The 12,578-nt window shown below is 53.1% G+C and overlaps 1 protein-coding gene across 1 annotated transcript in view; it reads right to left on the reverse strand.

The window, feature by feature from the left end:
• The window catches only part of RANBP10 (RAN binding protein 10), an 83,083-nt gene that overhangs the window by 42,388 nt on the left and 28,117 nt on the right, over positions 1-12,578 (reverse strand). Inside the window, exon 4 of the mRNA XM_054397168.1 lies at positions 574-741. Within this exon, the coding sequence (XP_054253143.1) occupies positions 574-741 (168 nt within the window). The remainder of the gene's footprint in view (positions 1-573; positions 742-12,578) is intronic.

Consider the following 12,578-nt stretch of genomic DNA (forward strand, 5'->3'; position numbering starts at 1 on the left):
TGAGCAGAGCCCTCCTCGTGCTGAGGAGTGCCCTCCCCGTGCTGAGCAGTGCCCTCCTCGTGCTGAGCAGAGCCATCCCCGTGCTGAGCACAGCAGTGCCCTCCCTGTGCTGAGCAGTGCCCTCCCCTTGCTGAACAGAGCCCTCCCCGTGCTGAGCAGTGCCCTCCCTGTGCTGAGCAGTGCCCTCCCCGTGCTGAGCAGTGCCCTCCCCGTGCTGAGCAGAGCCCTCCTCGTGCTGAGCAGAGCCATCCCCGTGCTGAGCACAGCAGTGCCCTCCCTGTGCTGAGCACAGCAGTGCCCTCCTCGTGCTGAGCAGTGCCCTCCCCGTGCTGAGCAGTGCCCTCCTCGTGCTGAGCAGAGCCCTCCCCGTGCTGAGCAGAGCCCTCCCCGTGCTGAGCAGAGCCCTCCTCGTGCTGAGCAGTGCCCTCCCCGTGCTGAGCACAGCAGTGCCCTCCCCCTGCTGAGCACAGCAGTGCCCTCCTCGTGCTGAGCAGTGCCCTCCCCGTGCTGAGCAGTGCCCTCCCCGTGCTGAGCAGTGCCCTCCCCGTGCTGAGCAGAGCTTTCTGGACTCACCCAGGCTGTGGCCGTTCTTGGTGTAGAAGCAGGTGTTGTTGATGAGATTGACACAGCAGCCAATCACATCTCCAGTGGTGAAGGTGGGGCCGTAGGGCTGTCCTGTCCCCGAGGAGCAGAAGGAGTGCCCGTCGTCCCCGTGGTACCCATAGGAATGTTTGTCCCATCCTGCAAAGGACAAGGCCAAAGAACAGGTCAGCAGGGCAGCCAGCACAGCACAAGGAGATGTCAACCACAGGTCTGGGGACACAACTGCCTGGAGGGAAGCTCAACACGTCGGATTCCACTCCAGATTCATCACAATATTGATTATCACACCACAGCAGCTGAAAAGAGATCGACAGCCATCAGCTGTCACAGATCATCTGAGCTTCAACCACCTTGGTGCCTTATGAGAAGCACTACAAAGAACAGATTGCCAGAAGTCACACAGAATGGTCTGGATTGGAAGGGACCTCCAAAGCTCATCCAGTCCAACCCTCTGCAGTCAGCAGGGAATCCTCCACTGGATCAGGTTGCCCAGAGCCCTGTCCAGCCTCACCTTGAACATCTCCAGGGATGGAGCCTCAACCACCTCCCTGGGCAACCTCTTGCAGTGTTCCAGCAGCCTCCTGGTGCAGAACTTGTTCCTCACATCCAATCTCAATCTGCTCTGCTCTGGTTTGAAGCCATTGCCCCTGGTCCTGTCCCTGCAGGCCTTTGGGAACAGTCTCTCTCCATCCCTCTTGTAGCCCCCTTCAGGTACTGGCAGACTGCTATCAGGTCTCCCTGGAGCCTCCTTTTCTCCAGGCTGAACACCCCCAGCTCCCTCAGCCTGTCCTCAGAGTCCAGCCCCCTGAGAATTTTCATGGCCTCCTCTGGACTCCTCCATCAGGTCCATGTCTGTCCTGTATTGAGGGCTTCATAGCTGGATGCAGTGCTCCAGGTGAGGTCTCCCCAAGCAGAGCAGAGGGGCAGGATCCTCTCTCTCCATCTCTGGCCACGCTGCTTTGGTTGCAGCCCAGGCTGCCATTGGCCTTCTGGGCTGCCATTGGCCTTTTGGGCTGCAAGGTCACTTTGTCATTCTGACAAAGATTTAAACCTGTTTTATCTTGCCTGTGCTGAAACAAGCTCCTGTCTGGGAAACATCTGTATTTCATGGAATGATAGAACAGGTTAGGTTGGAAGGGACCTTAAAGATCAACTAGTTCCAACCCCCCTGCTAGGGGCAGGTAGTGAAGGCCCCATCCCTGGAGACCTTCAAAATCAGACTGGATGTGTCCCTGGGCATCCTGGTCTAGTTGGAGGTGTCCCTGCTGATTGCAAGGGCATTGGACAAGACGACCTTTGAGGGTTCCTTCCAACCCATTGCATTCTGTGATCCTGTGATTCCCTACAAACACAACAGCATGAAGGCTCCACAGATATGATCCCTTTGAGCAGAGCTCAGGCACATGTACTCAGGTAGCGTATCACCAGCTCAGGGTTTCTCAGCAAAGCACAAAGCACTCAGCCTGTGCCCAAGGCCCTCTGCTCCTTGCACCACACCACAGGAATGCCAACAGGAAAGACAGGGAATGGAGCAAGGCTGAAACATGCCCCAGTCCAAGATTTTTCACCTTGGGGCAAAGTTTGGAAGTGAAAGGTGTGGAACACTCCCAGCAAATCCAGCCCAGAAATGGCAAAGAATGTCCTCTGTGAAGTGTCACACAGCCACAGGTGAGGTGTCCCAAGAGTCAGCTGCATCCTCCCTGGGAGCAGCTCCAAACACGCTGTTAACTGTAGCTCTGGTTCTGTTTAGTGACTTCATGAACCACAGGGCCAAGAGCACAGGCAATACCCTCAGCAGGCTCCAAACTTATGCCAAATTGGACTGCCAAAGATAAAGGAGGTAGCTCTAGAGTCTGCTGTCAAACTGCCACTGTCACTGTCTTCTGGCTACCCTCCTCTGCACCTCCCACCAGCACAGCTTGCTCAAGGCCTCATCCAGCCTGGCTTTGAACACCTCCAGGGAGGGGGCAGCCACAGCCTCCCAGGGCAACCTGTACCAATGTCTCCCCACACTCACTGCCAAGAATTTCTTCCTCATCTGCAGACTAACTCCCCACTGCCCTAGTTTAAAACCATTGCCCCTTGTCCTATCATGCACCAGCAATGGCTATTGTAAGGAATGCAACAGTGTGCCCAACAGAGAGGATAATGCCACCAAGCACTTGTGCCAATGCAGACACTACAGGTTCTGTAGCGTTCGACCAAAAATTGGGTTTGTTACCTACAGATCATGACCAATCCTGCTGAAAACTGCTCCTGGAAGTCTTGTAGCATGGGTACCTACTGTACCACCAAGGTGGTAATGAACATGGTGGTGAGAGGAACTCCAGTGAGAAGTGGCTAAAAAAATGCCAGAATCACACAGAACCACAGATTGCCAGGCTGCAAGGGCCCCCAGGGACCATGTGGTCCAACCTTTCAATAATAAAAGCTTTCAGGAGAGTGACAAATTGCTGTGTATTGCAGCAATGCTTGGGAAACCCTGGGTTTGGATCCCACTCTCCTGAGGCAGCCACTGACCTCACCAGTTACAGAAGCCTCCCTTGCCCAGCTCCTTGCTAATGATACCCAGGGTTAACTTTTCCAACTCGGCTCTTGTGTGGTGCTGAAGTTGGAGCTGACACAACAGCAACTGCTTCAAATGCAGCCTGCCAGCTGTATCAGCTCACCAGGGCCAACTGAGAAGAACAAGGCAGGTCTGTGAGCTCACTGTGCGCCCCATAGGGACACGCAGGGCCCCCTCAGTTACATGTCCAGCCTTAATTAGTTCCTACGGGAGTGATGTGCTCCTGTTTCTAGCTTTCTGCCTGGAATGAAGGTGAGGGCAGCGGCTCGCAGGGTCACTGGCCTGCTCCAGCTGCTCTTCTGCAATTTCCTAATACTCTGAATTAAAAATAACACTCAGCACTTCCAGCCCTTCTCGGGCAAAGTCATCTGGGACTATGGACTGAGTGCGTCCCGACCCTGCCAGCAGAGCAGGGGTCTCGTCCCTCTCGGCAGGTGCTGAGGCACCTGGGGAGCACTCTGCGGTGCCACCAACCGCTGACCATCGCCACCTAGTGACGGCTCCTGCACATTACAGCCTCTTCTTTGGGTCCCAGACACCCCTGAGCCCTCAGCTCCAATCCAGGAGCGGCTCTACAACTGCGCATGCCAGAGCTGAAGCCTCCAGTCCTTGGGGAAAGAAGACATCCCAGATCAGCAAGGACAGCCCGGTGCTGTTCCTGCAGTCTGCCCTGCTTTTCTACAACCTCTTTGTCAACTCCTTCTCATACCTGCCTCTGCCCCTGCCATACCAACCTGTCCTGTTCAGGACACTGCTACTGTCTTCAATGTCATCATCATCTTCCTCACATTCCTCAACACCTTCGTCCTCTAAGCTCAGCTAGTCAACCTTCTCTTCCACAAGTTAAAGGGGACCATCCTGCTGTCAGCAGCCTACCTGGAGGTCAGCATCTCCTTCCACATCTGGCTCATGAACCTGTGCTGGCAGGACTCCAACTGCTTCATGTGGACTTTGCTTCCCAAGGGCTGGCAGCCACACTCTACTGCTACTTCACACATCCAGTTACTCACCAGTGTGATCCTGCTTCAATAAGGGCTGAATCAGCCTTCCTCACACTTACATCTGAAACTTCTCCAGATGTTTGCAGCGTCTGCAATCACGTACTTCAAGAAGCCAGGGATGTCCGCCAGAAGTCAGAGGTGAAATGCCATCTGCTGGCAGGATGGGATACAGGGCTAACCCAGAGAAGGATCCTCTTCAAGAACTGAGGCAGCATAAGCACAGAACATGTTCCTACTGAATATCATAAAATCACAGAACCACGTTGGTTGGAGAAGCCTTTTAAGATCATCCAGTCCAGCCACTCTGTAACTCCACCAAGGCTGGTGCAAATCCATGGCCCTCAGCACCACATCTCTGCAACTTCTGAACACCTCCAAGGGTGGAGATTCAACCACCTCCATGGGCAGCCTGTGTGAGGCTTTGAGAACCCTTTCAGTGAAGTTTATTCTAACAGCCAACCTAAACCTGTCCTGGGGCAAGTTGAGGCTGTTTTCTCTCATCCCATTGCTTGTTAGAAGGGACCAACCCCCATCCAGCTCCAACCTCCTTTCAGGGAACTGCAGACAGCTGTAAGCCATGTTCAGTCTCTCCAGAATGTGCATCATTATACAGTCCTCTCCAAAGCCCCTCACAATAATCCCTTTTCCAGACTGATGACTCCTGGCTTATTTAGCTATTCCCTGCATTCCTGACCATCCCATCTGAACCTTTTCTGGATTCACTGTGTTGTTTGTGAGAATGGAGATGGAGGTGCAGTATGGGGAAGGGATGCTGGCTGCAGCTGTGCTCTGCACTGTTCCCAGCCCTCCACCACTTAATCCCAGCATTTTCCCCTTTATTATTCTTTTTACTACTGCACTAATGCTTCCATGAACCTCTTGTGACCACTCCAAAGTGCACCATCACCGCTGTGACAATGCTCCCTCTGTGCAGGTCCTCACTGCCGCTGCGCCCAGCCTCAGCTCACTCCCTTGACTCTTCTCCACTGCCCTCCAGCTCCTTCCACCTCACCACCTTTAGATGCTTGCCACATTTCAGGCCTACCATGAGGACTTGGTCTAAACTTGGTCTGTTACAGCTGCAAGTACTTTACTCAAAAACATGGAATGGCCCCTGAGCCAAACCTCCAGCCAGGCACTCTTCCGTTAGCATCAGCCGATGTTGCTCTCTAGGGGCCAGACCAGCCTTGGATGAATCTGCTTTATCTGTTGTAAGCTGGGGTGAGGCCACCATGCAGCAGTCCCTTAGATGTCTGTGGTGGTGTGCACAGCACTGTCACCTTGTACGTGAGGTGCTGTGCTGCTAACAGACTATGGGCCCTGATCACATCCCGCCTCCAAGGGCAAGGGCACTGACCAAACCAGTGGCTTTCTGTGATGGAGTGACTGCAGCAGTGGACTAAGGAAGAGCTCTGGATTGTCATCTGTCTGGGCTTCTGTAAAGCCTTTGATGTAGGCCCCCATGACATCCTTCTGTAAGCTGGAGAGCTGTGGATTTGATGGGTGGCTGTAGTGGGTAAGGAATGGGTTGGATGGTCACAGGCAAAGGGGAGTGGTCAACGGCTTGATGGCCAGATGGGTGCCAAGTGGTGTCCCTCAGGAGTCTGTAGAAAAGGGACATTTGGAAAGATGCAGCTGCTGCAGAGAATGTAGAGCAGTCCCTGGGGTCTCCTGAAGAATCATAGAATCCTAGAATGGTTTGGGTCAGAAGGGACCTCAGAGATCATCCAGTTCCAACCATCCCACTACGGGACACCTCCCACCAGCCCAGCTTGCTCAAGGCCTCATCCAGCCTGGCCTTGAACACCTCCAGGGAGGGAGCTTCTACAGCCTCCCTGGGCAACCTGTTCCAGTGTCTCCCCACCCTCACTGCCAACAATTTCTTCCTAACTTCCAGTCTCAATCTACTTCCAGTAGAGGTTTGGAGAATAATCTCCAAACTCCCATTATTCACAAACCCTATCTGCAAATCTTCACATTCTTTCCGAGGAGTTTCTGTCTCCTCTCCACGTGGCCAAATGCATGCGCACAGAGCCCCCAGGGGTGCCATCCCCTTTCTCCTGTGCTCAGTGGCAATCAAAGCTTGTTTGAACCTTGGTGTGCAAGGTGATGTCATCAGTTCACTTTTTCTCCACCCTCTATGGAAGGAGCCAGCAAAGGCTAAAGGGAAATACTGCTCTTGGAAACGTCCCTCCGGGCATCCTAGATTTCCTTGCCTGAACATACTTGCAAGGCTGAGCAGCATCCTCAGGTCCTGCTCTTCTTAGTGGGATGTAGCCATGCTGGCACTTTCACCCAGTGCCTACCAAGAGGTCTGTGCAGGTTGCTGACACATTGCAGATGGACAGCTGAAGTGATGTGCTGTGCCCACAGTGCTGAGGCCCCACAGATCCACTTCCTAGTGGCTGCTCTGGGAGGCAGAGCCTGACCTCAGGAACAGAAGATGGCACAGGGTCTGCCTGCAAAGTCAGGAGAGAAGCAGGGCTGATGTCAAATGGCCAAGCTGGGAATGAACAGAGATGGGGGCAGGGCAGTTAGGGGTGGTAGGCAGCACGTTGTTGAGCTGATCCTGGAGCTGTCCCAAAGAACATCAAGTCTTCTCCGCCACGTGCTCTGCTGTTGCATCATTCTGCCCCGTTGATCAAGCAGCAGCACTGGAACTTGCTGTTTGCTTTTTTCTCCACTGAGTGTCAGGATCAAGATAGTCTTGCCAAGAAGATCAACTTCTCTGATTTTTCTTGTTAGCAGCCAAACAGAACTGCAGTTTTCTGCTGGAGAAAAGAAGGCTTCGGGGAGACCTTAGAGCAGCCTTCCAGTACCTGAAGGGCTATAAGAAGGCTGCAGAGGGATTGTTCCCAAAGGCCTGCAGGGACAGGACCAGGGGCAATGGCTTCATAGCAGATTGAGATTGGATGTGAGGAACAAGTTCTGCACCAGGAGGCTGCTGGAACACTGCAAGAGGTTGCCCAGAGAGGTGGTTGAGGCTCCATCCCTGGAGATGTTCAAGGTGAGGCTGGACAGGGCTCTGGGCAACCTGATCCAGTGGAGGATTCCCTGCTGACTGCAGAGGGTTGGACTGGATGAGCTTTGGAGGTCCCTTCCAACCCAGACCAGTCTGTGATTCTGTGTGATCATCCAGTTTCCACCCTCCTGCCATCGTCAGGGACACCTCCCAGTAGGCCACACTGCTCAGGGCCTCATCCAACCTTTCCTTCCAAGAAGGAAAAAAAAAAACCAGCAATCACAGCATCACTCTCATATCCAAAGATCACATCCAAAGATCAAAAAGACTGCAAGCAAGACAGCTTACAAGGCCTGCAGAAGTTTGGCAGCAGACATTGCCTGGTGCACCACACAGACTGTGAGCAGAAAGTAAGCACTGGAAGTTCTCTTTTTAATGAAACTGATCTGGCATCACAACCTTTAGACCAGAGCAGTGACCATCTGACAGCTCCTGCATAGTAAGCAGCCTTCAAAATAACACCGAGCCACAGCCTCCACTCCTCTACCCAAGATGACAGTGCCCACAAAGGGAGAAAACCAAACCAGAGGGCTGTGGATGGCTGCAGCATGGGCAGGACCTTATCAGCAGGAATGCTCTGTTCCACCTGCCCCCGAGATGTGGGAATGAATCTGGTTTGCCATTAACTAGCATGCACCTCACCATGAACGCAGTCACCAAGACTCAAACCCTGCTGTGCTGAGCCAAGAAAGCCTTCCTCACTTAGAAGTTTGATGGGTCACCTCCCACCAGAGTGGGAAATGATCTGGTGTTCCCTGACCAGAGTGGTCAGGATGTGCTATGAGCCATTCACAGCCCCTTAAAAAGCACAATGTGGTTAAAGCACCAGGACAAAGCAGGCTACTTCTGTCTACAAAGGCCAGGCTCAAAAAGCTTTCCAGCACCATCAGGTCACCACTGTATTATTGTATCTGTTGGACTCCCTGACACAGCACGCTGGAGGGGGTGGGGAGAAGACCAGGGGTTAAAAACAAGGCATAAGAGGGATAGAAAACCCCCACGGCATGAGGAGGTTTCCCTTGCACCTATTCCATGGCTGGAGCAAAGAATAACTTGGATGCAAACACTCATCACATCCACAGGCTTCAAATCTCAGCAGGCTGAAGAATTCACCTTGAGTTGCAGAACAGCTTTTCAACTTCTAGCTGATGGGCAAGAAGACCTTTACAAAACATTAAGACACCTTCAGGCAAACCTTGTAAGGTAATGGGTAGGAGACACTTCATAGACACCGAGATAGTGCAGCTCAGGGCCATAGACCATTGAGATGGTTGCAGAACGCAGGGGCCTAGCACCCAGCTAGGGCTGAAATCCACCCTGCAGTGCTGATGAACAGGGAAGAGAATGAGCACAGCATCAGGGAATGCTTTGGGTTGGGAGGGACCTTAAGGGCCTTTGACACTGCTTCCCACAGCATCCTGCTGGCCAAGTTGGAGAGATGTGGATTTGCTGGGTGGACTGTTCAGTGGGTAAGGAATTGGCTGGAGGGTCACATCCAGAGGGTGCTGCTCAATGGCTCCAAGTACAGATGGAGAGCAGTGACAGGTCTGTGCTGGGACCTGTGCTGTTCAATACTTTTATCAGTGCTATTGACAGCAGGATCCAGGTACCAGGATCCAGTGTGCAGATGGAACCAGGCTGAGTGGTGCTGTCAATATGCCAGAGGGACAGGAGGGCATCCAGGGGGACCTGGACAAGCTGCAGAGGTGGCCCTACGTGAACCTCATAAGGTTCAATAAGAGCAAATGCAGGATCCTGCACCTGGGCCAGCACAATCCTCACTGTCAGTACAGGCTGGGGGAGGAGGTGATAGAAAGCAGCCCTGAGGAAAAGGGCTTGGGGGTGCTGGTGGGGGTGCAGCTGGACAGGAGCAGGCAATGTGAGCTTGCAGCGCAGAAGGCCAATGGCAGCCTGGGTGCATCAACAGCAGCATTGCCAGAGATGGAGAGAGGGGATCCTGCCCCTCTGCTCTGCTCTGGGGAGACCTCACCTGGAGCACTGCATCCAGCTCTGGAGCCCTCAGCACAAGGAAGGACATGGACCTGATGGAGAGGGTCCAGAGGAGGGCCAGGAAAATGATCAAGGGGTTGGAGCAGCTCTGCTATAAGGGAGCTGGGGTGTTCAGCCTGGAGAAGAGAAGGCTCTGGAGAGACCTAACAGCTCCCTGGCAGTACTTGAAGGGGGCTGCAGGAAGGCTGCAGCGAGACTGTTCCCAAAGGCCTGCAGGGACAGGACCAGGGGCAATGGCTTCAAACCAGAGCAGAGCAGATTGAGATTGGATGTGAGGAACAAGTTCTGCACCAGGAGGCTGCTGGAACACTGCAAGAGGTTGCCCAGGGAGGTGGTTGAGGCTCCATCCCTGGAGATGTTCAAGGTGAGGCTGGACAGGGCTCTGGGCAACCTGATCCAGTGGAGGATTCCCTGCTGACTGCAGAGGGTTGGACTGGATGAGCTTTGGAGGTCCCTTCCAACCCAGACCAGTCTGTGATTCCGTGTGATCATCCAGTTTCCACCCTCCTGCCATCGTCAGGGACACCTCCCAGTAGGCCACACTGCTCAGGGCCTCATCCAACCTGCCCTTGAACAAAACCAACCAAACAAACAAAAAAGACCTTATAAGCAACAACAAAAAGCCTTATGGAGAGAAAAGCCTTCCAGAAGAAGCACATCTCATGATGGCCTTCCAGATTCTAATTTGAGGTTCCCTAAAAACTTTTCAGATCAATTACGGTAAAGCAATAGAGTTTTATTTTACCAGCCACTGGCACAGGCTGCCCAGGGAGGTGGTGGAGTCCCCATCCCTAGAGGTGTTCAAGAAAGGTGTGGCCATGGCACCTGGAGCCAGGGTTTGGTGGCCATGGTGCAGTTGGGCTGATGGTTGGACTGGATGATCTTGGAGGGCTTTTCCAACCCAAACCATTCTGTGACTCTATAGTTCTAATCCACCACTAAAAATAGCTGCTAGCCATCAGCTGGAGCTGGAGTGAAGCTGAGCTCTGTGCTGACGTTTCCTTCCCTCTGAAGGGCTCAAATCCTGGGTACAGCCACTGTAAAGAAAGGCTTTTAAAAAGCAGTGCTGATGACAGCTCTTGCTGACAGCTAAACTGCTCTCTCTGAATTGCCAGTCAGCTGTTAGCTGTCACCAAGATCACCTGGATAGCCCAGAAACCTGTGCTGCGGCTGGAGATGCAGCCTGTGCCATTGATGCAGGCCAATCCCATAGGCAATGTCATAGTATCATAGAATGCACTGGGTTCAAAGGGACCTTTAGAGGTCATCTAGTCCAGCCCCTGCAGCTAGGTCAGGCTGCTCAGTTTCTCACCAATGTCTCTGCTCTGGAAACTATTTCCATATGGCACCAAACCAACAGAAGGTTTCGCAGAACGGCGAAGGCCCCACATGAAGGCAGGCTCCAGTGTACCTCTATCAGCCATTTCTGGGAGCATGCTGCTGGAGGGCACAGCCACAGCCTCCCTGGGCAACCTGTGCCAGTGTCTCCCCACCCTCACTGACAACGATTTCTTCTTCCTCTCCAGTCTCAGTCGCCCCTCTGCCAGCTCAAAGCCATTGTCCTTTGTCCTGGCATTTGTCCCTCCCCAGCTCTCCTGGAACCCCTTCAGGTACTGGAGGGCTGCTCTAAGGTCTCCTCAGAAATCCTTCCTATTCTATGCCGGCCCTGGGATCCCAGCTCTGTGGTTTCAGAAGTTGGTTTTGTTGCTCTGCAGCTCTGAACACACCTGATGCAGTGCCAGGCCTGACCTCATTTGAGGACGTGCTTGTGACCACTCTGTTGGCACTCTCCAGTCAGTCTATTTCAGCTATCTGTGCAGCTCCTCCATGCCATGCCAGCACAGCTGGTATCAGCTCTCAGCAGGAGGTTCCTGTTTTCAAACATGTGCCACCTACACAAGTCACATCCAGCTGGGTGCAGATAAGGTAGCTCGGGGAAGGCACAGCTAAGGAGCAGAGCACCTGCTGCTTCTGTACCATAAGGGTAACAAACTGCAGCTGCTTGCAGGCAGCTCTGCCAGTGCCAGCCCAGCAGTTCCTCAGCTGCTGATTCCCAACAGCTTATGAAAGTTGTGTGAGTCCATCCACTGGGAACTACAGGTCCCACACACCACACCTCAGCACCACGACCTCCAAACCCAAGATTTCTGGGGAAGAAGAAAGGAGCAATACATAAACTAAGACACAAATTGGTGCGTTTCATCCAGTTCCTGCACTGCCTGGGAGCACTGAGAGCTGGGGAAGGATCTACCCAACAGGACAGCTCAAGCTTCTGCTGCTGCACTCCTCCATTCCCCTATGACTCCCTTTCTGCAGGTGCTGGAGATGCCAAGCTCTTTCTCCATGGGTAAGCAAGATATGAGCTGGCCATAAAAGCTGTTCCCCCAGTTGTAGCCAACCAGAGGCAGGACTCATGGCTAGGCAAAGCACAGCAAAGATCAACGCTGCCAGCGCTGCGCAGGACCAAGCGTCTGACACACTGCAAGAGGTGCAAGCTCTACAGGGACTGAGCTGAATGCAGGTTCCCCTTTACCCAGCTCTGCAGCCTGCCCAGGTACCACTGAATGGCAGCACAGCCTGAGGGGGTTTCAGCCACTGCTCCCAGCTCTGAGCCATCAGCAAACTGGCTGAGGGTCCACTCTGTCCCTCCATCCAGGTCACTGAGAAACATGTTGAACAAGACTGAGCCTAGTACCGAGCCCTGGAGAACACCATGAGTTACAAAGCCTCCAACTAGACTCTGCAGCTCTCATCACAGATTAACTGTGGCTGTCTCCAAAATTTAGATCTTGCAAATCCCAACACTGCCCAAAAGCCCACTGTTGATAGGTGAAAACTTGGAGAATGTGGAAAGATGAACTTCCAGTTCTTCTGGGAGCTGAAGACGGGATACAAACAAATTTGTAGGAAATGCATCGAGTCCATTTCAAACTGCAACTTCCACACGGTTTCAGGTGACCTCAGCATACAAACTTGGATCTGAGAAAGCCAACTGAAAAGTGAGAACATTTAGGTGGGATGGGGAGAAGATGATCAAGCAATTAAGTGGAGCTCACAGCCCTCAGCTGGTTATGGACAGGTCAATCATAAACCACAGGAGTCACCATGATCTGTAGAACTGTTTGGAGTTTTTCAATCCAGCTTGGACAACTCTGACAAAGAACAGCCTTTGGAAGGGTAGATCCTGAGGTGCAGAGAGCGGGAAGAGGAAACAAGATGAAGAGGCTTAGCTTATGCCAGAGGAACTCAAAGACAATGATTCTTCAACACACATTCAGCACAGTCATACACAAGAGACCTGGAGCTGTCTGGCCTGGAGAAGAGCAGCCTGAGAGTGGACCTCAGGGCTCAGCAACAGCTGAAGGGTGGGGGACAA

This window comes from Indicator indicator, chromosome 42 (assembly GCF_027791375.1).
Source record: "Indicator indicator isolate 239-I01 chromosome 42, UM_Iind_1.1, whole genome shotgun sequence".
Lineage (NCBI taxonomy): Eukaryota > Metazoa > Chordata > Aves > Piciformes > Indicatoridae > Indicator > Indicator indicator.